The following is a 24,266-nucleotide window of genomic DNA, read 5'->3' on the forward strand; positions in this document are numbered from 1 at the left end:
CTAATTAGTGCATGTCGACATTATATTAAAGCAGGCTTTATAAGAACTTTTTTCAATATATCCACTGATGGGTGACATTCATTTCGCCCTGTACAGCTTTTCATTATCAAGTTCATTACTGTAAATAATACAAACATATTACCATTATAGGCAAAAACCTAACCTTCCCTTTCAACTTTAAAACATTACTAGACAGAATCTTTAAAGCTATGTTTATATTCAAATTTTATAGGCAGGACAGATTACAATCTAGCCGATCTGAAAAACGCATGTATATGGTCTCTCGACAGAAAACTTCATGCAACGTAGACATGTTGCACGATATTTTCACAGTGTGGACGTCAATTGAGATTAGAGGTCTCGTATCACTCAATTGACGTCCACACTAAAAAATCATTCAACAGCTAGTAAAAAAAGGAATTTCTTGTCTACACATTTCAGTGTGAACACTAGGCAAGATGAAATGGTCTTTGGACGTGTCTTTAGACAGCCTATGGAAAGTCACACACAATATGGTCTCTTAGCTCTAGTTCAACATCACAAAGGAAAGCTAACAGATAGGTACAGGCCATAAAATGTAATCAATTGATGGCCATCACTTAATTATGTTTCAGGTACGTTACGTCCAAAATTAAATAAGATACAAAATAGCTTTCCATTTTTTTTAATGAAACATTACAGAAACTGTTTAGAATTTCTTAAAACTTTTCTTTGAACCTTGACCTTTAGTAACTTTCAATACATTGAATCTGACAGTTTTGCTCAAAGGTCTGCATTCGCCAACGGTCACCACATCGCCGATCTCCACGTCTCTGTAAAAAACGTAATATATTACACAAAATCCAAGCTATTGTCTGTGACATTCGTCATTGAAATGAGTTAAAACATTGATTTCAGGAAACTTGAAACCAATATAATATTTTTATTTTGATCTAGGTATATGGAGGAATACGTATAGTCTGTGCAAACCATTACAACATTGCTCTTACTTATGCAGTTCACTGCTGCCACATTTCACAGAATCTAGAGTCTGTGAGCTTGTGTGAGAGAAAGAACGAAAACGAGAGCGTAGTCCTTTTTCATAAAATCAGCATGAAAACGGCAACAGTTTGCTCCTATTGCTATATTAAAATAGCAATAAACCATGCAATAGATCATGAAGCCACATGCTGCAAACTAAGGTTTGCACGGACTTTAGTTACAATATTATACCTATATTCTATTGAACGAAAAAGGGAAGGAAGAAGTAATGTAAATTTATCGTAGCTACTGCTACCTTTAAAATAGCACGACCTAATACGCTAGACGAATATACTGATCATCACCTTAAATTGGCGAAATCTATGAACTTTAATCAATAGATAGATTCAGTTGCCCTGTACCTACATTATAATATTATTGGCGGTTTTCATTTTTTGTCTATTTTTCCTCTTCCAATAGAATTTTAATGATGTTATTTTGTAAAATGGATAAATAAATAGAATAACGATGAATATATAGAATATTTGAATTATCACAAGCTACTAGGAGCCTATTGCATGGTAAAATACAAACTAATAATACCAGTTGGCCGACTGGTTATTGGAAGAGGAAAAGTATTACCTTTTATTATATCATGATACAAAGCCCAGATAGATTAAAAGTGAAGAAATTTCAGTCAGTGTCACTTATATATGTCTCTCACTAAAATGTTCAGAAGACCGTCGTGACAGAATCATCATTGTGAAATTTCATGTGAATATTGTCATTATTAAAGAACATTTCTCCAATATCTACATAATTTTGAAACCCTATTAATAAAAACAGGGTACTGCACTAAACTGCGCCAAATTCATGAAGGTTCAGAGCAACTCTAACAGTAATAATCCGTTCAATTATTCAGTAGGTCTATATAAGTTGATGCTTTAGAAAGCAGAAATAACTAGAATGAACAATGTGATTTGAATCTGATGAAAGACTTATAGGAAAAATGTAAATATTGTGGTTTATTGGTAGTATAGTTCAGAGGCGTTGTTAAAAATATTTCAAGTTAATTTTCCATTTTTGAGACAAACAGATTTTTATTCTCATACACTTGTTCAATTGGTCAGATTGTGAGACTTAAAGTTAGAAAATCACTCCACTCAGTGTCACAAATATGTCATTCATAAATAAATCAGTAGACCGTCGTGACATAATCATCCTAGGAGAGTAAAACTGTATCAAGAAGTAGAAAATAATTATTGACAATATTGAACTGTTACTTTACTCAGTGTCACAAATATGTCTTTCATTATTTATTATCAGAAGACCGTCGTGACAAAATCATCATAGTAAAGCAGTCAAGTTTCAATGATAGAATCTGTTCAAAATATAAGTATTTCTCATTAATTTTCAACGTGAAAAATATGGAATACAAATAATTTTCAATCATAATTATTTTAATAATTACTATTATTATCATTACAAAATCAGTGTCACATTGTGTACGTTCTGTGTACAGTAAATTGTTCCAGTTCCAATCGTAAATTGTTCCATCACGTGACTAGTGCAAAATGTTCCCATGGAACGCCATTTCATAATCGTTGGTTCAAGCTTTTGGCGCGCACATATAAAGTTGATTTACACTAAAATGTGTCGTTTACTAGCTGCGTGAATGAAGAAAGGCTGTTTTCAAACCCACCGTCTAGAAAAGTGTAAATTTATTTTATTCCATTACTCTAAAATTTTCTATCGAGAAAAATTCATTTAATGAATGGTTATCAAACATCATATTGTTGGTTATGTATTCTATGCAATGGTAAACAAACTATCAGCGCATGCGCAGAGAAGCAAGCAGACTACAATGATCGACCAATGAGAGCTAAGATAGTTGGAACCTGTTTGAACTGTACCAGGTCGGACAATTTACCACACTTCGACTGTGGGGCAGAAAGTTGGAGCTGGAACAGAATCTGTCAAAATTCCTCCCATGGAACGTGGAACTTTTTACTTGGTAAATTGTGAATCGGACAATTTACCACATTCCATGTACACAGAACGGGCCCATTATGTCATTCATTAGTATATTTCAGAAGACCGTCGTGACAGGATCATCATAGTAATGAGAATGGAAAAATGTTTTCACGGGAAATTTATAATATAGAATTGACTGAACAAGCAACATATTGATCACTCCACTCAGTGTCACAGAAAAAATATCATTCATTGTTTTATATCAGAAGACCGTCGTGACAAGATCATCACGGTAGAGCTGATCATAGAATATGAAAATCCATGTTGATCTTACATGATTAGGACAAAATCAACAAACTATTCAACTGAATACTCTCACCAACTCAGTGTCAGTTATCTTACATATTTATGGTTCAGTAGACCGTCGTGACTGAATCATCTCTGTTAGGAGTAAACTTCATTTTGAAAAAGTACATCTAAAATCATATATCTCGAGTAAGATTAGATAATTGTTATAGTTTTAATAGTAATAAATCTAGAATCCTATAGCTTATTCGTTCACTTCAGTGTGTAATTAAAAAAAATAAAAATTTGAATATTAGGATCTCTTATTGAATTGAATTCTCTCAGGAAACTAGAATTACTAAAAATATAACTATTTCTGTTAATAGTAAATAGAACTGCTAATATTTTCTGTTTCATATTTGTTCAGATACATCATTTCGCGATACTATATTTCAATATGATGGTCGAATGGCGAATGTTATACACGAGATACCACAGTAGATGAAAATAAATAAAATTTTAACTTGATTTAAAAACGGAACTGGACAATGCTGAATCATTAATTATCAAGATGAATTACCTGAAGCACGGCGAAAGGTGAACTGACATATTCCTATGCCTCTTCTCGAAACGATTATACTTTCTGATGTAATGCAGATAATCTCGGCGAATGACGATGGTTCTCTGCATTTTCATTTTCTGTACAACGCCGGTCAAAATGCGTCCTCTAATCGATACATTGCCGGTGAAAGGACACTTCTTGTCAATGTATGTTCCATCAATGGCCTGAAATCGGAAAAAGTCATAATTATTAGAATATCAAAATTGAAAACAAATTGCCAAGCTTTCAAAATGCTATTATTCAATAAGGTTGAAGTAAGTCATAATGAGGTTCAATAAGGAGATTGTAAGTCATCGCAAAAAATCTTACAGCAGGACGTTAGTTTAATTTACTATCATACTGATAAATAGAAAAAGATTTTCTGGAAAGTCATAAAAATTTTACCCAGAGAGAATGCAAAGATAATTTTAACATTCCAAAATAATTCAATCAGGATGGATTCTGAAACACATATACAGAGTACAGTACACATAAAAGCGATCAACATACTTGAAATTGAATATTGATCATCGCGAAAAAATAGATACCGAACTGTCAGGTTAGTGATTGATCCACCATAACTGAACAGAACATCCACTATAAGTGAAATTAAAAAAGGGGATCTATGCTGAGAAACACTAATACAAATATTAGTTTTTCACAGTAGTCAGTTAAAATAATTATTATGACTGAAGCAAACCGACAGAAGCACAGGTACATAGGACAGAGTAAATACTTTTCACTGATGATAATTCTCACGTAAGCCACAGCCATTTGTGATAAACCACATAAGGGATGGGCTTTATGGATTTTCTGAAAAATGATGAAAAATAAATAATATTGTTAACGGTAGTTTCAAACCACCGGGTAATTGATGAAGCAAATAAGGATAAATAATTCACTATGAGTACCCATCCAAGAGCTGAACCGCGTTCTCACGAGTTCTCAGGTAGGCTACGGCTATTAACAAAGAGTGGTCAATCACACCCCTTACTTCATTCAACCAGAAATCATGGAGAAATTCGCACTTTTCATAAGTTGTTTTCAATTTGAAATTATTAATGATACCACCACTTACGCTAAAAATCATTAGGTTAACCAATAGCGTACCCAATAAATTATCTTCGCTGCATTTGAGATTAGAATCAAATCAACAAGTTTTACTCGTGTTTATAACACAAAATACGATTCTAGGAACAAAATTCATTAGAACATTTGAATTTACTTCTTGAATTTTAACCAAGGCCCATCGGTTACTCACTAGGACAATTTATCTCGATTCACATACCAAATAGTTAGATATATTTTTTAGCTACAATACATATTATACAATGTATATTAAAGCCGGCATTATTATATTGTTAGTATTGTGTCATCACAAATTGTTAGTTATTATTAACTCTATACAATAGATGAAGTTGGTTATGAAATGGAAGACCCCACCTTTTGAATTCCAGAAACCACTAAGCCAATTCAATACAATAATATTAGAATGAGTATTATGAACAGTTTTGCATATTGCATTTTAATATCTAGGAACATTTTGTGTGGAGCTAAAGTCTTTCCTAGTACATACTAAGAGACATGTTGCACAATTTTGGTCTCAGACAGAAAAAGAGCTCTATAATAAATATTACTTCTATACTTAATTCATGGCAATTGAAAATTGAGTTCTATCATTTTGCAGCTGACAATCTCTGAATGATGAGGAATTCTGAATGATCAAGGGGCTAGTTAACAGGGAATGTTCTGGCACGTAACTACACACTGAGCTCAATAAAAACTCAATGTTAAGATTGTAGGATGTGGACTTGATTTAGTGATTGAGGCAGCAGTGTTTTGTCTAGTTAAACTGAGAGAAAAGAAATCAGCATTTTTGCTACTTCAATATCAAATTCATGAGTTGAAATGAAATAAAAATTACAACAGTACTTTTTCATTAGTGCACATTTTTCAATTCAAAAGAGCCATTTTCAAATAAAGAGGCTTAAGTAATGAAATGCTATTCAGCTGAATGCATATAAACAGCTGACAGGTTACATGCATCTTTAACGTGCAGCTAAAATTCCCTATCTAAATGGGTACTTGCCGCTACATTTGCATGAAAGACCGGCGGCATGTTGAAACAATATGTTCATTTTTACGAACAAATATTTATTGATAATTTTCAACCATGTGACAAATGGAAAACCTTGGAAAATATTCATGCAACCTCTATTACAGGCGATTCTTGTGTAGCGGGTGGTCATGTAGTCTCACTGTCATTATTGTGACGTATTAGCATCAGTTTTGGTGCGTTCTGAATATGGCAGTAATATAATCTACTGCAGATAAAGCTCGAAGTGGAATAGAGATTTCTATTTTAACATTTTCAAAGGCTCTCAAATCCATGAATTATTTGGGGATTTATAAAAAAGGATACCGACTGGATTTTTTCATTTCATCTCAACCTTTTGTCTTTTTTGCTTCAATTAAAACCAGCTAAACTAGACAAAACACATCTGTCTAATCACTGTTACCTCCAGTTCTTATTGAGCTCAGGGTGAAAGTAACGCATGCAACGTGCAAGCTCTAAATTTCCTGTCAATAAGCCGCTTAGTAATTAGAATATGCATTAGTATCACCAAAAATTTCAGATAGCTCATAGCGAACTAGATGGGTAGATGAAATTATGAACAGAAGATCTTACACAAAGATCTTCTTCATTCTCTTTTTCATTGAATATAGGTATTGTTTCACAATAAAAGTACCTGTAATGAAAGATGAATGACAATGAGACCTGAAATATAATGTGATGTGAAAAAGAGTTAGTTGATCACCGAAATCATGCAGACTTAGCTTAATGTTAGTCGATCACCTCATTGGATTCCCCCACAGCAGACACCTTTCACCAGTAACAGCACCTTTCGACCCACTGAAAATAGATAGAAAATCTAACAAACCTCTCTGGGAGTCTTAAAGCCAAGACCAACATTTCTGGAACGCCTGAGTGGCTTCTTTTTAGCGGACGCCTTACGGCAGGTGAACAGATGAGGCTGCTTCTGATAGGCTTTCTCGGTCTAAAGTTACAACAAAACAAACGCTATTAGAGCAAGTCATCACAACATTCTTGGCAACAAACATACCTCACGAGGGGTCTTAAAACCCAAACCAATGTTTCGCGTGTAACGGAGCGATTTTCTCTTCTTTGCGCCAAGGCCCTTCTTCCTGTTTAGGAAAATGGTTGGCTGCCTTTGAAATGAACGTTCAGTCTGAAATCAATTTAGAACATTAGCCATATCTATTGACATATCAGTCCAATACTTGCGCTTAAATATTTCTCACCCATTGCCTATTTCTCACCACTCTTCATCATACGAAGGTCATCCAAGATACAGTAATTTAACCATTCAAGATACAGTAACAAAATATATCTATTCTAACTACAGGTTATCTGTCTTCAGTTCATCAGTAGAACCACGAGCATACACACGCTAAAACCTACAGTATATTGAATGATTGAAAATTAATCTAACTATATAAATATTGTTTATTGTGCTCAAGACGTAGTTAATAAGGAATTCCTGGTTTCTGAACGAAAAATTGATAATAATGATTATTATTATGCATTACATAGAAATTTAAATAGGCTACTTAATTTTTAGAATATCAACTGTCAATTATATAACTTTTCAATTTTTTTCAAAAGAAATGGAAACTAAGAGGAAGAAAGTTCATAAATTAATAAATAGACTGAAATAAACCTTCTAGAGCCTTACAGTCGTCACTTAGTAATAATTGAGCCTTAAAGAACAATGAAACTAGAAACGGAAATTTTAAATATATTTTCTGAAATAACTTAAATATAAACGATGAAATAGACAGATCATGCTGTAGTTGTGTGCTGTACAATATCACTAACTGAGGAAGTGGAAGTTAGCTTCCTATGATGATTACACCTTAAGAACTGACAGCTAAACAGCTTTATAAAGTTCAATAGGAATAGTGCTAACTGCTAAGCTTTAAACAGAAGTAAAAAGTGATTGGTTACACATTACACAACTGCGGGTTTAATTATCTGTGATGTGACATACCCTGAGAGTCACCGCACAACATAAACAATAGATGACTAGCCTACAAACAGTAGGTAGGTTTCATGAAGTATCATAACCTTTGCTTTTACGTGTCAACTCGAAGTCTGAAATGTTCTTTCTCAATAATTAAACTAATGAAAATTGATGTATGTAGTTTTATATATTATTTGGCAGGTATCTGTAAATAAAATTATTTTTTCATTTGTTTACACCACCCACCTTGAATACAACTCTCAAGCTAATTATTTAGCCTCAATATTTTTTCAAACAATCTTAAAACAATTATAGTTGTACTGGAAAATTTGAAAAGCATTTATTTATGTGCAGTAGGTTATATCAAATATAATTAAATAAAAAGCTTGGATTGAGATCAGCTTAAAACTACAATGACTGAACTAGAATCAATGATCATAATTTGAATAATATCTCAGATATTATTCGTTTAGTCTCTTATTCAATAATTTACAGATTAACAAAATATTAAATAAGATTGGTTTTTTGCCTGAATCAAAAAATTTATTCATAATACAATATTAGGCTAGTTGTGAACGTTGGGCAATGGTAAGGCACATGGTGAAAAATTGAGGCTATGTGCCATCCTTCAATTACGAATACAATGGATTTAGACCTCAAAAGTAAAATATTACGTTGGTTATCATTTTTTACTGTTTTTTTTGGAAAGTAAATAATAGATTAATTAAATTCTTACTACGAATAATAAATAAATTGGAAATAACAACTTTACCTGATCCGCCATCGTGTACAATTTCTCCAAACACCTCTTCGTCAAAAAGGATCTTCATGAATGACAGTGCAACCAACAACCGAAATATATGGCTTTGAGATATATTTACAACCGAAATATATTTCTGCCGCTTTTTTGAGGAATAAGATGAATGAATATCATTTTAAGATTTATTATTAAATCCAAATATATCAAAACTTGTGCTATATCAGTCTTTATCAACATTTAATACTTTTCTGATTATTCAAATAGGACGCCATCTTCAATTTGCACGAAATATGAATGTATCCATGCTACGAAAAAATAAACTGCGAGAGTAGAGAGAAATAAACTTGAGTAGTAAAATGGAATAATAATTAAAATAAACTGACACTTCCTACAAAGTTCCAAGAGGCTGAAGGAAATAAGTAGTAGACTTGCTGAAAGTTCTACAATTGATCGTAAACGAAACGACAACGACGCGATTGCGTTTCCAGTGGGATTTCTACAAGTTTAGTATCAAGTAGCCTATCAAGTAAGTCCCAATTTTGAGGAGTTGAGATATTAAACCGCTTGTAATCAATACTGGAGTTGCAACAAATCTCTTGCAATACTTTTGATTGTATTCTGCAATGTTTGAAAAGTATTTTTTATTATAAAAAGTTCTTATTTTTGCTCTTTTGAAAAAAGATATATTTATTTGAAATTAAGAGACAATGTTAACCTGGGGTTGGGGTGAGTCTGTCTCACTTTGAAAAATATAACTTATGGAAGAAAGTTCATTTTCAAGAGCTAGACAAAGTGAAACCAACTATTACCCTTTAAAATGAATCATGACATTGAAAACAAATGGAATCCACTTTAAAAAAAATCACAAATTATTTTTGAAAAAATATTTCAGTTCCTGCTGCCTAAAGATATTTTTTAGCGTCGAGTTATGTAGGCTTCAGCTGCAGAATCAGCTAAAAATCGTATTAATCTCAAGCAAGGTGAATAATTTGTTTTATTAGGTGAAATACATTATATTTATCATATTTTACTTTCCTTGCCCTATTACCATAGGTAAGGAGAGTATTGCTTTCCGAAAAAAATTAAGGTACCCCAATTTCTAAATTGCTATAAGTTACGTTTCAAGGTCCCCTGAGTCCAAAAAAGTGGTTTTTGGGTATTGGTCTGTATGTATGTATGTGTGTGTGTGTGTGTGTGTGTGTGTGTGTGTGTGTGTGTGTGTGTGTGTGTATGTGCGTCTGTGTACACGATATCTCATCTCCCAATCAACGGAATGACTTGAAATTTGGAACTTGAAGTCCTTACACTATAAGGATCCGACACGAACATTTTCGATCAAATACAGTTCAAGATGGCGGATGAAATGGCGAAAATGTTATCAAAAACAGGGTTTTTCGCGATTTTCTTGAAAACGGCTCCAACGATTTTGATCAAATTCATACCTATATAGAAAAGTCAAGTATAAGTTCTATCAACTGCCACAAGTCTCATATCTGTAAAAAATTCAGGAGCACTGCACCATCTATGCAAAGTTTGATTTAAGATTCTCAATTATCATCAGGCTTCAGATACAATATTTAAACAAAAAAAATCAAGTGGAAAAGATTGAGCATGAAAATCTCTACAATTAATGTTCACTAGCATTTTCACTTAAAATTGAAAATAAGCTCGAAATTCGAGAAAATACGATTATTCACTGTTCTGCCCTCATAAGCAAGAACGCATAGTATCTACTGAAGTAACCAAACTGAGAAAAATGAGGTCAAAGTTTGAATTGTGTTTGAAACCACTAAAATAGGTTTAACCTCATACTGTGGATGTATATAGATATAGTCTACATAGAAGATAATTTTTAATAGTAAAAATCCTCAAAACAATATGTTAGGTCATTTAAAAAGCAGATACTGCGTTTTTACCGGGCAATAGGATCTCTTTAATCATGAGTGTGCTAAGCAAAAATGCAGTACTGCGTTTTTCCTTAGTATAAACCACCAACATTATACCAACTTCTTGGAAAAATGCAGTACAGTCAACTAATTTTTGTTGAAACAGAATTAATAGTTATATTTATATCATAATTTCAAAATAATATTAACAATTTTCAGTTTCTATGTTTAACTAACACATCTTTGGCTAAACTAGAGTAGCAATCTATGACTGAAAATTTTTAATATAGTGAAATTTGAAAATATCCATTCTGTTTTTAATTATGATGAATAGATTTTACAAAATCTACATAAGTTCTATGTATTTTACTAATCATTGTTGTTTGAAATAAATGACACACAGAGATTTGATAGTGACAAAAACTATTTTTCAATATTTTAATGTGAAAAAGTAATATAGTACAGTATTATTATTTTATTCAATAAAAACTAAACAGTGATTTGTCAAAAATTATAAAAATACACTAAAAAAAATGTCATTCATTCTATCTTCTATAAAAGTTCAGTGTGATTTCCTATTAATTTAGCAGATATGACAACTTGTAGTTTAATGATAAATTAGTCTGACAAAATGTGTTCCAGAACTAAGAAATATTAGCTGATCATCTTTCAAACAAATTAAATTGTATTTGTTATAACTTTGTTCCATTACACATTATGTTGAGTGGAATAAAGAAAAAACTAATAAAATGATGATATTATACTTTTGAACATGGATGAAAAATATTAAATTGTTACCACCCTTTTTTAAAACTTCAAAATAATATATTTTAAAATCACAAACATGTTTTGAGCATTTAGGCCATTATCAATGTCATTGAAACATGTTTGTGATTTTAAAATATATTATTTTAAAGTTTTAAAAAAGGATGCTATGAGTTTTCATTTTTATCTATTTTGACAAGTAGCCCCATTGAGTATTTTAATTATATTGTTATCATTTCAGCAAACATCCATTTGTAGCCAGAATTGTCTTCTGTTTGCAGGTATTAAGTCACCAAGTTTTTTGATTATATCATCTCTTTTTTCTTTTGGAAAACCGCATGGTCTCTCCAAGTGGTTTGGCATTTTCATACCTCCTGGTTTACATGCAGATTTCTTTAAAAAATCTAATTCATGGAAATCCTCCTGGTCATGCGAAGTTTTGTATTTTAATGTATAGGAATCGCGCACTACCTTGATGCATGCCATGTCCCTTAGATAATGTATTGTTTCTTGTTTCAACTTCAATTGCGAAGAGTGGTCTTGCCAAGAGAAGAAGTCGGCTGCCTGCATGTTCTTCACTTCTACATGTGCTTTACATGTTGCAACTGCTTCTTTGAAGTCGTCAAAATCGTAGGTTCTGATTTGCTTCTATAACCAAATTTGTTGTTTCATTTTTGGTCAAATAAACTGATCAATATAGAAAAAAGTATTGGAAATGTATGTAAAACAGAAAGGTTTCTTCAAATTAATTTATAGACTAAAAATGTTTGACTTACCTGTGAAGTGGTATTTCATTTCCTTTAACATGCCCATTCTTGCATCCAAATGCAACACAATACATCACCATTTCTCGGTCGTATTTTTATTCAATTCTATGCATTTTACGACAAATACATCACAATATTCAAGAGAAAAGGTTGTGATCTAATACTGATAGCCCTAATACTCATTCAAATCCGTTTTTCAACTTTAAAAATGAAAAATCGTACTCAAGAGCTGCAACAACCTGCTTAAATGTATGAGTACAAGAGAGAAGGGAATCCCACACGGTAGGCCTGTCTCACTCACTCCGCCTTACACACTTTTGGCTGTAGCTCAGCATTGGACAGCCCGTTCCAGTTAGTATAGAGTTCACTGGCCAACACAGCATCGACAAACCATAGCACCGACACGACACGGTGTACACACGTACGTTTGCCTCGGCTGAGCATACGTGTATGGGCTTGCAATCGCACGTCTGGACACTGTTCGCTGAGGCATGTGGGCGAACCGGAACTCTGTCGGTATTTTGGCGTGCTCAAAGGCGCCTCGGGCGAGCATTGAATGTAAGTGTGGACGCGTTTTTGCCATACGGGTGAGGCAAAATGTAAACATTGAAGGCGTCATAACCTAATTCCAATGAATTAGGTTAATGAATGACAAATCAAATTGTGATCTAATAACTAATTGTAGATTGTGGGATTTTTGTAATTTTGTAGGATATGTGGATTGTCAAATATTTAAATAGAAACATGCATGGAGTATATAATTTGTATCATGATTAACAAATTTAGAACTGCATACTTTAAGTGAAAAAAGCTTCTCTACAGGATTCCTACAAGAAAGTATAGCTCAAATATTATTTTACTGTGGCTATCAAATCATCTTATGTCATGTATCAATTTATTCCCTTACTTCAACCTACAATCGTTCAACCCACCAACATCGTTTGTCAAGTTTTATTTTTGATTTTATTATATAAGTCATTGAAATAAAATGATACTGCTGCAATTTGTGATAACTATCTTCAATGATGGAATGACGCCATTGTTGTCATGTTGTGGAAAATCTACATCGACCATGTCTCCCTGTCGTCTGCAAATCAGATAGCTTTTTGAATGCCGAGGCATACGTGGATCGCGTCCACAAGGACGTACAGTGAATGTTGAGGCATATGTACGATTGTTCGCGCGAATCTGTACGGACGTGTGTACAAGGCTTGTACACATCGACAAGTCACGTGATACGTCTATGGAAGTGTGACCAACATACTAAATGATTATCAATAAAATAATTCACAATATTTTGTAAAATATCATATATAATCATTTTTAATAAAATAATTCATGCAAGAAAAGACAATATTTATGATACGATAAAATATTAATGTTCAAGCCGTTAAGAATGTACAGACTTTTGTTTTCTTCTTACTTCTCAGGCTGATAAGTTTTTAGGTTATGTTATTTCTTTTTTGAGCGGTTTATTTGATATCGGTTTTCGGTTGTAAGGTAGGCTATTTTTTAAAAGTCAAGTTTTTGTTATAGCAAACAACATCAATTGCATCTTCAAAAAATAAATAATTTTTGACATAAAAGATGACCCTTATTTTACTCTCTTTGAACAAGATGGTAGGTAACCGAGATACTATTCTCCAAACTCTAGTTTGTGTCTACTATCTATTATCAGATTAGATTTCTTTATGTATGTATGTTACAATAATTACTGGCTTATACACTAATTTACATTAAATGACAGTGATGCTAATATTATTCAACGAATTTGACAAAGTAAAAAAATTGATAAAAAAAATAAATATTAAATGCAATTAGAATAACAATAATATAAAATTGTAATGTAACTTCATAAATTGGCAGTGTTTCAAGAAATAATTGTCGATTCTCTAAGAAGGATATAAAATAATATCCTTCCCATAAATACACGACCGGGTTGTGATGGAATAGAGCTGTTGGGAGTATTATAACATGTGAATATATGATTTGAATCTAGAATTATGTGATTAATGATTAAGGTGGATGATATTAGAATGAGTAATACTGAATACAATATTGCTTCAATTACTCAAAATAGATAAATGAAACAAACGTTATAGGGTGGGATTTAATTAAGATTTTAGAAATTAATTAAGTAATAATGACGATATACAATACTGAAGAACAGAAAATGGTGAAAACAGAAACTTTCCACTCTGTATATGTATTCGCAGTGGACAAACACTAGTATTATTGGCACATTGTTGTAGACTATTTCCAAAGCCTCAAAATGACATCTGGTTGGAGGCTGTAAGTCCATATTTTACGGCTGGAGCGTCATCGGAAAAAGAGTAAAAGAGTACTTTTTTCACCAAATGCCAATCCCAACAATTAGAAAACCTTGTAACTCATGACCCCTTGAAGGTACAGACCTGAAAATGGTATCAATCTCTTCGTAAAGATGTATGGGAATAGATTATCCATGATGGCAATCTCTAAAATGTTTGTCATCTTAGAAAAATCCAAGATGGCAGCCAAAAATCTGATTTCAAGAGTTTGTAGTTAAATTCACCATAGTAAAAGTTGGTGGAATTGGATAAATTTTTCGGATATTGTAGTATGATTGTATTGAAGCTTCCAGATGACTTAATTGATCCGATATCCTCGACATTACTAGAATTAAAGATGATTTATTGAAAATTGACTTATTTTTGCTGCCATCTTGTTTTTTTCATGATGACAAACATTTTTAAGATTGCCATCATGGATAATCTATTTCTACACATCATTATATAGAGATTGATACCAATTACCATTCCCAAGTATGTACCTTCAAAGAGTCATGAGTTACACGGTTTTCTAATTGTTGAGATTGTCATTTGGTGGAAAACCGTGTTTTCCGCTGCAAACAGTACTTTGTACTCTTTTTCTGATGACGCTCCAGCCGTAAAATAACACGGTTTTCTAATTGTTGAGATTGTCATTTGGTGGAAAACCGTGTTTTCCGCTGCAAACAGTACTTTGTACTCTTTTTCTGATGACGCTCCAGCCGTAAAATATGGACATACAGCCTCCAACATGATGTCATTTTTAAGCTTTGAAAATATTCTACAACAATGTGCCAATAATACTAGAGTTTGTCTACTGCGAATACTTAAACAGAGTTGAAAGTGAAATATTGTCCCAGAAAAATGTATGTTTCAAGTTTTTGAAGTTGAATAAATAACTGAAAGAGTGATGAGATGATTCTTCCAAACATCATTGTTTGGTTAATTCTAAACATTTTGGTGGTAAAACCAATCCGATATCTCTCACAATAACTGAATAACAAGAGATGTAAACATTTCTGTCAATAATTACCGCCATCTTGTATTTTTCAATGATGTTGAATATTTTCGTTGTTACCATAATCAATATTCTTATTCGTATTGTTGTAACGAGGAGATTGAGACCATTTGCAAGTCTCTATCCTTAAGTAGTCATGAAAAAATCGACTTTATAGTTCTAGCTTGTTACTTCATGCATATGGAAAAATGCACAAGAAATCATGCATGATTTTCTTTGGAGGGCGCTGGAGAACTCATTTTTCGACATACAGCGCACGAAGATATATCAATCCAAAGTTGAAAAAACGCTCTAAATTTCAAAGATTGAAAATTTCTTTGTATCTCTTGCACAAAGAAAGTTATAATGGAATGAAATTTGAACAAATTTAGAAAAAAACGTTTTTTGGGCTTTTGAAGGTTATAACTAAAACAATTTGCGTTTTAGAGGAAAATTTTATAGAATCAAAATTTGTAGAGGAAGATTCTAAAAATATTTTCGTCTAGAAAAACTGGTTGAATTATCTTGAACGGTTATTGAAGTACAAGCGATATAGTAAAACCCTGAAAATTTTGGCGGCCATATTGTTTCCGAGGTGTTTGACTGTGATTTCGACTTATCATAATTACGATCCTTATTATGCTAGACCTAATGAAGAAATTGAGACATCTTTCACGGCTGTTACTCAAAAATGACCACATAGTGCCCAAAATTACATTTGCGCCCGAACTATATTTTAAATTAGGCTATCTCTAACAAGTTTTATTATTCTGAAACGTCTCTGATCGGGGAGCTTCAGGGTAGAACTAGCAATGTGTGCTGGGGTAATATGTTCATGGCGTTCAAGAGAGTAAACAAAAAGTAGACAATAATTTTGGCAGAGCAGCATTTTATCTTTGAGTGTAATTTGCATGTCATTGAGGACAGAGTTGCAGTACGTGAAATGTGGAAAAATCAAAGATTGGACCAGTAATAATCGTATACTTCCAGGAAGGACATCTTGCAATTTTTTAAGTGAATGCATTGCTGAGAAAACCTTTCTACAGGTTTTACTGACTTGTTCTGACCAGTCGAGGTTTTTATTCATAATGATGCCTTGGTTTTTCAGAGAGAGATACCTTGATAAATTCGGATACGCATTCATAAAATCAAGCACTATCCAATTATTAATATATGTTTCATATTATATTATATTGACCTAATTTTTGTGTATTATTTTTATTGATAACCCTAACCTATTAATAATTTAACAATAGTAAACCTCCATTTAAATGGTGGTTGGCGCTTCATGCATTGATAACAGATTACAGATTATCAACAAAAATTACAAGATAAAAGTCCAAGTAGCACTAACATAATTATTATTCAAATTTTAAAATTTCTCATTTGACAAATTATTCTTAATCTCTTATTCTTATTGTAATTCCAATCATTACAATAGTTTATTGTTTAATATTATACTTTCTGCACCAGTAAAAATTCAGACTAAAGGCAACTCAAATCTGACCAGTTGAGGTGGGTGAAATATAGCCTGATATTAATAATAGCTAGGTAAACTGTTGCTCGAACTCGAATTTCATTATTTTCAACATTAATTTTTAATAAATCGTAATTATACAGATCTTCAACACCCTCTGTGTTTAAAGGACGGGTCCGGCTCGCGGATCGGGCTCACAGGCCTCATCCGGCGAGTTGGGCTCAGAAGAAAATCACCACTAACTTCCAGAACTTCCAGAGTCCGGCTCGTGTACTTTTCAAGGTCGGCTAGAGAGCGCCCACGTTGATTCATTATCCATATATGAGATGGAACTCATCTAATCTTTAAATCGTAATCAATATTCCCCATTAGATAGCGGTCTCCTTATTCTCTAGAGTATTCGCTTTGCTGAAATTTCATACTTCTTGAGAATTGGAATTAGAAGACTTGAGTTTATGATTTTTTTTCTGACGTTTGAGATAACTATTCCATAGAGTAAGGCTAGATAGTTTTTTATTACAATTATTTTTCTATTTTCTAACTATACATCTTATTGAGTAATTACATCTACAATGGAATATGCATAGTCTAAGTATTATCAAGGGCCTGTTCCATACAATTCAAAAGTCTTACAATACAGGAGAATCACCAATAAAATTCATTCATGAAAACAATAAGAATCATCTTATAATAAGATTCACGACTGCTACTAGGCAGTAAAATCAAATATCATTCTCTGTAATATAAGACCTTGTAGGTTTTATGAGAAAGGCGCCACTTTAGGTTGGAAAAGTCTCAGTGACCATTGTTTCCAATATATAAAATACTTCTTGCACCAACATACTACAGTAGTCCAGACAATATAGACATAAAAAAGGGGGTGTGCTTGCAGTTTATATTGTAGTTCTGATTTTTTAATATATTATTTGGGTACATAAGAGAAGTCCATAACCAATTTCTTCATGCAAAATTTCCTTGTGCTAGATACAGAGTGACCCAAAAACCTCGTATTTTCGGCTCATTTTCCAGTTTTCATCTATTTCTGGCAAATCTCGTAATCGGACCAAAAAATTTGCTCTTGCCTTTGTTTTAGATTATGAAATGAGATCATTCGGAACTCTTTATCTCCAATGAGTACTGAGTTTTGATTTTTCAAAAGTGAGTGAAATTTGAAGAAAAAAAATCAATTTTGATGAATTTTAGTTTTTGATCAACAATATCTTACGATTGTGACCATTTAGATGTATAATTCAAAATCTCTCTGGGAGTATTTTTGTGCTCTACAATCTGAGATCAGGTAGAGCGCTCTATCTCATATATATTTCCAGGTACACCTGACAACAATAATGCTCCTTGTATTGTGAAAAACACCTAATTTTCAGCTTCAACCATCATCACCAACTACATTGTCCTCACATTAATATTTCGCACAATGACATACGTACATGATATTATGATCTATGAGAATCACCCGTTAGATGCATTTCAGTATTTCCTAGTGGAGAGGCGCGCTTAAGGACACCTTAAGGATCAAAATTTCAATCACTTTTTACTTTTGACACAATGCTCAGATTTCATCGTACTACACTTTATTCTTCTCGGCTTGTCAAGGCGGTCTAAAATCATGCATCATAAGTCAAATTCGGTCAAAAAATGAAAAATTTATTGTTGAGTGTACTTAAGCCCATATTCCAATATACAAAAAATGGCCAATTTCTATATTCAAAGCTGCATGTCTTGTGAAATACTTTTGATAAAATTTCCAAATCTGGTGAGGATGTGAAAATTGACTCCCTCTACCCACTCCAATAAATAATACTTTTGATTCCAATACTATTTGTATTCAAATTGTACTCAAATTCAGTTGTTGACAAGACTTTGTGAAGAGAGCATCGTTTTTCGTTTTCGTGCTGCTCCGTTATCTTGGTTAGCGATTGTGGTATCTGTCAGTTCGTTTTCTACCGGTGAATTCGGGTTGATTTATATTACTTCTCTGCTTACATTTTAAACCGTATGTATTTAAATATGTCGTGTAAAATTTGCTTTAAATCAGTGCGAAGCGGTAATAATGATAAAATTGCTTGTGGAGTGTGTTCGTCCCTGGTACATGGGGCTTGTGCCGGACTTAAAATTAATGACGTCAAGTTTATGACAGAAAATAATCAAATATGGCGCTGCAGCGATTGCAGCTTGGAACGCAGGAAGAGTATGTCGACTGAAACACCGGTCTCAAGTGGTTCATCATTGACGATTGCTGACGTAGTCGCTATGCTGAACGTCATGAAGGAGGATCAAAAGAGGATGGAGTTGGACCTCGGGAAGTCTATGGAGGCCTGCCATGAAGGAATCACCGAGCTAAATGTGAAGCAAGAGGAGCGGAACGAGAAATTTGAAACTTGTCTAAAAACTATAGAGGAGTTAACTAAGAAAGTTGTGAAGTTGGAACGGGAAAATGCTGCATTGAAAGAACGTGTAGAGGATCTAGAACAATACTCGAGAATTAACATGGTCGAAATACGAGGCCTGCCTCAGCAACCCAACGAAGACCTGAGCTCGATGGTCTACAACATATCGAGTGCTCTCGGCTGCCAGATCGGGGAGGATGCCATCGACGTGTGTCATCGCCTGGGTCGCGCTGGACCGGAGGGGCCTGCTCCGGTTGTCGTCAAGTTCATTAGGAGAACCGACAAAAACACGCTCCTACAGAAGAGGCGAGTGAAGCGCGATTTTTCGACCAGGCATATCGGCTGTAATACTGATCAACCTATCTACATCAATGAGTGTTTGTCGCCGTCAAGAAGGAAACTTTTCTCATTGGCTAGATCAGCGCACAAGGAACACCGTTTCAAATTTCTTTGGGTGAGAGACTGTAAAATTCTAATAAGGAAGCAGGAAAAAAGCCCAGTGATCGAACTCAAATCAAGTGGACAATTAGATATGCTACTATCTCAAAGCTCATTTACGATTCATGATGTTGACAATTCTAAGGTCAGTGCAAATGTAGAGTTCAAAATCTTTCACTATTCACAGGACTATATCCAATACCAAGGAAAATATTAACTTTCAATATATTATTATGAGCTTATGACAGAATTCAAGGGCAGGGCAGTGGACTGTGAATGATAGTTGGTATAAATACCTACAAATAAATCCTTGAATTCTGTGCATAAAAATACTGATAGCTTGAAGTGTGGTAAGTACGCCAATAAAAGACTAAATGAATCAACAAGATAAGATTTAATAATAATAAGATAATAATAGGCAAATGGCCACATATAAAAACAATTGTGTCAAATATTTTGGGATCAATAAAATAATAATAGGCAGATGGCCACATACAAAAACAATTGTGTCAAATATCTTGGGATCAATAAAATAATAATAGGCAGATGGCCACATACAAAAACAATTGTGTCAAATATCTTGGGGTCAATAAAATAATAATAGGCAGATGGCCACATACAAAAACAATTGTGTCAAATATCTTGGGATCAATAGAATAATAATAGGCAGATGGCCACATACAAAAACAATGTGTCAAATATCTTGGGGTCAATAAAATAATAATAGGCAGATGGCCACATACAAAAACAATTGTAAGTAGATTAAGTTAAATATCTTGGGAAAATTACAACATGTGAAAAAACTTTAGAGAAATACAAAATTAAATGAAATTAGGTCAATGACATTAATGACCATTGAAGCCTGACAATAATCGAAAAGGTAGTATTAATGATACCTGAAATAAATATAAATTGAGTGCTATAATGAAAGTTATTGCTGTAAGGTTCAATATAATGAATTATAAGAGGAATAATAATAATATTATTATTAATAAAAATATGACAATGATCTGCAGATAGTGTTCAACAAATAGAGTACATAAAAATATGCGACATAGGCCTTCAGTAATTAGAATGTCAAGATAGACTTCGACCAAACAATTAATAGGCGTCACTGGCCTTAAAATAACACTTAAGAGCTAAGGGTAGCTAATAAATATAATGTGGAGATTGTCCAGGTTAAATATAGGCGACATGGGCCTTCAATGAATTGAATGTCAAGACAGACATCAATTAGAACGATTAATAGGCAACAGTGGCCTCAGAAAATCACTTGTAAAGTCAAGGGTAGCTGTCAAATCCAAAGAATAATTGCTACTATTGAATACAATTATATAGGCGTCAGTGGCCTCAGAAAATCACTTGTAAAGCCAAGGGTAGCTGTCAAATCCAAAGAATAATTGCTACTATTGAATACAATTATATAGGCGTCAGTGGCCTCAGAAAATCACTTGTAAAGCCAAGGGTAGCTATCAAATCCAAAGAATAAGTAGGCGTCGGTGGCCTCAGTGAATTGAATGTCAAGATAGACATTAATAAATCAATAAGTATATACGTAAATGAAAATTGAATAGAGCGATTTACATAACCTGAATAAAATTTTGAAGAGGAGATGCAGCCAGGCAGACAGGCAATGACTCCGCAATACCCACAGAAACAGGACATCAGCAAGCGATGATGTGATCTGGCCATGCGATGACAAGCATGGAAACGTCCACTACAGCAGGCGAATCCCCCAGTGGAAATGTAGGCTGGAGCAAGTAGAATTCCAAACGAGTAATCCGATCTTCAAGTTGTGGAATTTTTGGATTGATTTCCAAACGGTAGAGATGATGAACTTGAAAGTTTGAGTTTCACGAGGTGAAGCCAATTGTAGAAGAATGGCAATTGAAGCCTACACGAGGTTGTAATTTTTGACAAAGTATATCAAAGCAATATGCGAAGCAATCGATGAATAATTTAATCACAATTGAAGAATAGAATAAATGAATTAATTTGTAGAATAATTCACACTTTAAAAACGTTTTGTAGATCAAATGAATAGCGATGAACACTCACACAAGGTCGTGAACTTAGCAAAGTTTATCAAAGCAAATATGCGAAGCAATCGATGAATAATTTAATCACAATTGAAGAATAGAATAAATGAATTAATTTGTAGAATAATTCACACTTTAAAAACGTTCTGTAGATCAAATAAATAGCGATGAAACGCTCACACAAGGTTGCAATTTCTGACAAAGTTTATCAAAGATTTAACAGAGTAAATGAGTGAAGAAATTGATGAATAATTGAATCACACTTGAAGAATAGAACAAACGAATTAATTTGAAGAATAAGTCACACTTTAAAAACGTTTCGTAGGTCCGATGAATTCAGATGAAAAGTTTAGACCGGGCACAGGATGCACGCCTGACGACCTCCATTGAAAGACAACAAGCAAGCTAAAGGCGCCAGCAACAAAAAAGGGGAAGGCGGAAATGACAGCCACGAACAAAATACGTTTACAAACGCATGGTGAAAAAGTAACAAATATCTAGAAAGTAAGATGCCTAAAGACAAGATTAAATTCCAAAAAATCGAATAGTAAAAATATTAAAATTGCAACGGCAAATAATCCGACGAAAAAGTACGAATAAAAGTATAGAAAACCAGCTTGACTAAAGCAGTGTCGAAGAACCAACTGTGACGTCACTGGTCAGCGGGACGGACAAAATGACGACATGATGTCTATGTAGTAGCGGAACGAGTAACAAGTGGAACCGTTCCAATAAATGCTTTGTCAGATTTTACATAAACTGGGCCCCTTGTGTCATACGGGGGTATGGCACAATAAGAAAAAGTAAGAAATATGTAAAATCTGGCAAGGCAATTGGAAGTTGAAAACTGGGCCCCATGTGAGAACCAGGGGAAAAAACAATGAAACCTGAAAATACAACATGAACCATAAGAGCAAGGGGATTAACTAGAATCCTCATCAATGGGAAGAGGTGCTAAACTCGAAATAGCTCTCTTAAAAGTGCCAGAGGGAGTGAGAACAGTGACAACTCAAACCTTGTCGTCCTTACTGGGATGAACTTCAGTAATGCGTGCCAGCTTCCAAGTGGACTGCGCGGAACCAGGATCCTTCAAGATGACAACCGTACCGACCTTCAAATTTTCATAACTGTTTAACCATTTGCCTTTTTTCTGAAGAGTGATTAAATAAGTACGAGATTTGGGGCCGCCTACACGAATGGGAATAGGACCGGCATAATCCAAACCACAATTATAAAGGGGAAAGTTAGCCTGAACGCGGGCCGCTGGTAAACTACCCATGATTTGCTCAGAGCGAAGAGCCGAAAAGCGAAAACACAATATGCAATGCCGCAATACACTTTTGATGGTGCGACGGGTGGAGGGAAACCAAAATCGTTGTCTTACACTGGCCATGGTGGCCTGCACCCCAGCATGACTTAGACGACGATGGTGAGCAACAATCAATGCACAAGTGAATTTGTGATTGCTGGGCAACAATATTTGATGTTTATAAGCAAAGGAAGCATTTGCATTTTGCAAACGTCCACCAACTCTGAGCAGAGAATCTGAGTGAATGAATGGTGACAAGGCTTTAATAGAACTATTAGGCAATAGCTCCTGATTTTGACGCAATGCTTTAAGTTCAGCAGAGAAAGCTTCTTCTTGAATAGATTTGAAGATACAATTTTCAGCTTCTGAAATTTCAGATATAGTTAATTGACCAAAACGCGGAGTGACTGAATTTTGTTTTTTACAATTATGAATGAACCGTAGAACATACGCCGTTGTACGAACGATTTTGTGATAGGTGGAGCAACTATTGATTATACCTGAAATAACATCATTATGAGAAGAAGTGGTAGCTAATACCTGAACTGATTGAGAAATAGCAACATTGCTAGAGAAAGAATCCCAAGAACTATTCGGCATAGATAGCCATGAAGGACCATTCCACCAAAGATGACTAGCGGCCAGCTGATTGGGTGTACAACCTCGAGATATCAAATCAGCAGGATTGTTACTGGTACGAACATGATTCCAATGAAAGTTAAAAGTTGAATTCTGAATTTCAGAAATGCGTACAGCTACAAAAATATTAGAACGATCGGGAGGGGCTCTTAACCAGTCACAGACTGTTTTCGAGTCAGTCCACAAATACACATTAGAAAAAGTAAGATTTGAAGCCTTTAAAACCTTATTCACAAGACGTGAAAGTAGCAGAGCTGCCTGTAGTTCTAATCTGGGAACAGAGAGAACTGGGTTCAAAGAGGCAATGCGGGACTTGGAAGTGAGCAACCTAGTTTGACTGCTACCGAGAGAGGTGCTTCTGACGTAAATACAGGCGCCGTAAGCAGTGAGACTAGCATCGGCGAAGCCATGCAACTCAAGCGAGGCATCAGAGTCCTTTGATAACACACAACACGGAAGTGAAATGTTAACAATGTTCGGCAATTCATGCAGAATTTTCAACCAAGTTTCCAACAGATCTTGCGGAATTTTTTGATCCCAATCAATCTTTAATAACCAGAGTTTTTGAAAAAGTGTTTTGGGTAAAATGACCACAGGAGAAATCAAACC

General features: G+C 34.0%; 1 protein-coding gene across 3 annotated transcripts; it reads right to left on the reverse strand.

The window, feature by feature from the left end:
- Positions 1-648: 648 nt before the first annotated feature.
- LOC111046998 (40S ribosomal protein S11) lies at positions 649-9,137 on the reverse strand. 3 transcript variants are annotated; one of them, XM_022332657.2, is made up of 4 exons: positions 8,639-9,137; positions 6,946-7,071; positions 3,800-4,005; positions 649-812 (listed from the first exon to the last, which is right to left on the reverse strand). In XM_022332657.2, exons 1-4 carry the CDS (start codon positions 8,648-8,650, stop codon positions 689-691), a joined length of 468 nt encoding a protein of 155 aa, XP_022188349.1. In that variant the 5' UTR covers positions 8,651-9,137; the 3' UTR covers positions 649-688. The 3 variants fall into 3 exon arrangements, 2 of the variants coding, with proteins under 2 accessions (XP_022188349.1, XP_022188350.1); XM_022332658.2 differs by lacking the exon at positions 6,946-7,071 and adding an exon at positions 6,763-6,879 and having other exon boundaries at positions 8,639-9,016; XR_005570499.1 differs by having other exon boundaries at positions 659-812; positions 6,763-7,071; positions 8,639-8,681.
- Positions 9,138-24,266: the final 15,129 nt, after the last annotated feature.

The sequence above is a fragment of the Nilaparvata lugens genome, chromosome 2, assembly GCF_014356525.2.
Source record: "Nilaparvata lugens isolate BPH chromosome 2, ASM1435652v1, whole genome shotgun sequence".
Classification (NCBI taxonomy): Eukaryota; Metazoa; Arthropoda; class Insecta; order Hemiptera; family Delphacidae; genus Nilaparvata; species Nilaparvata lugens.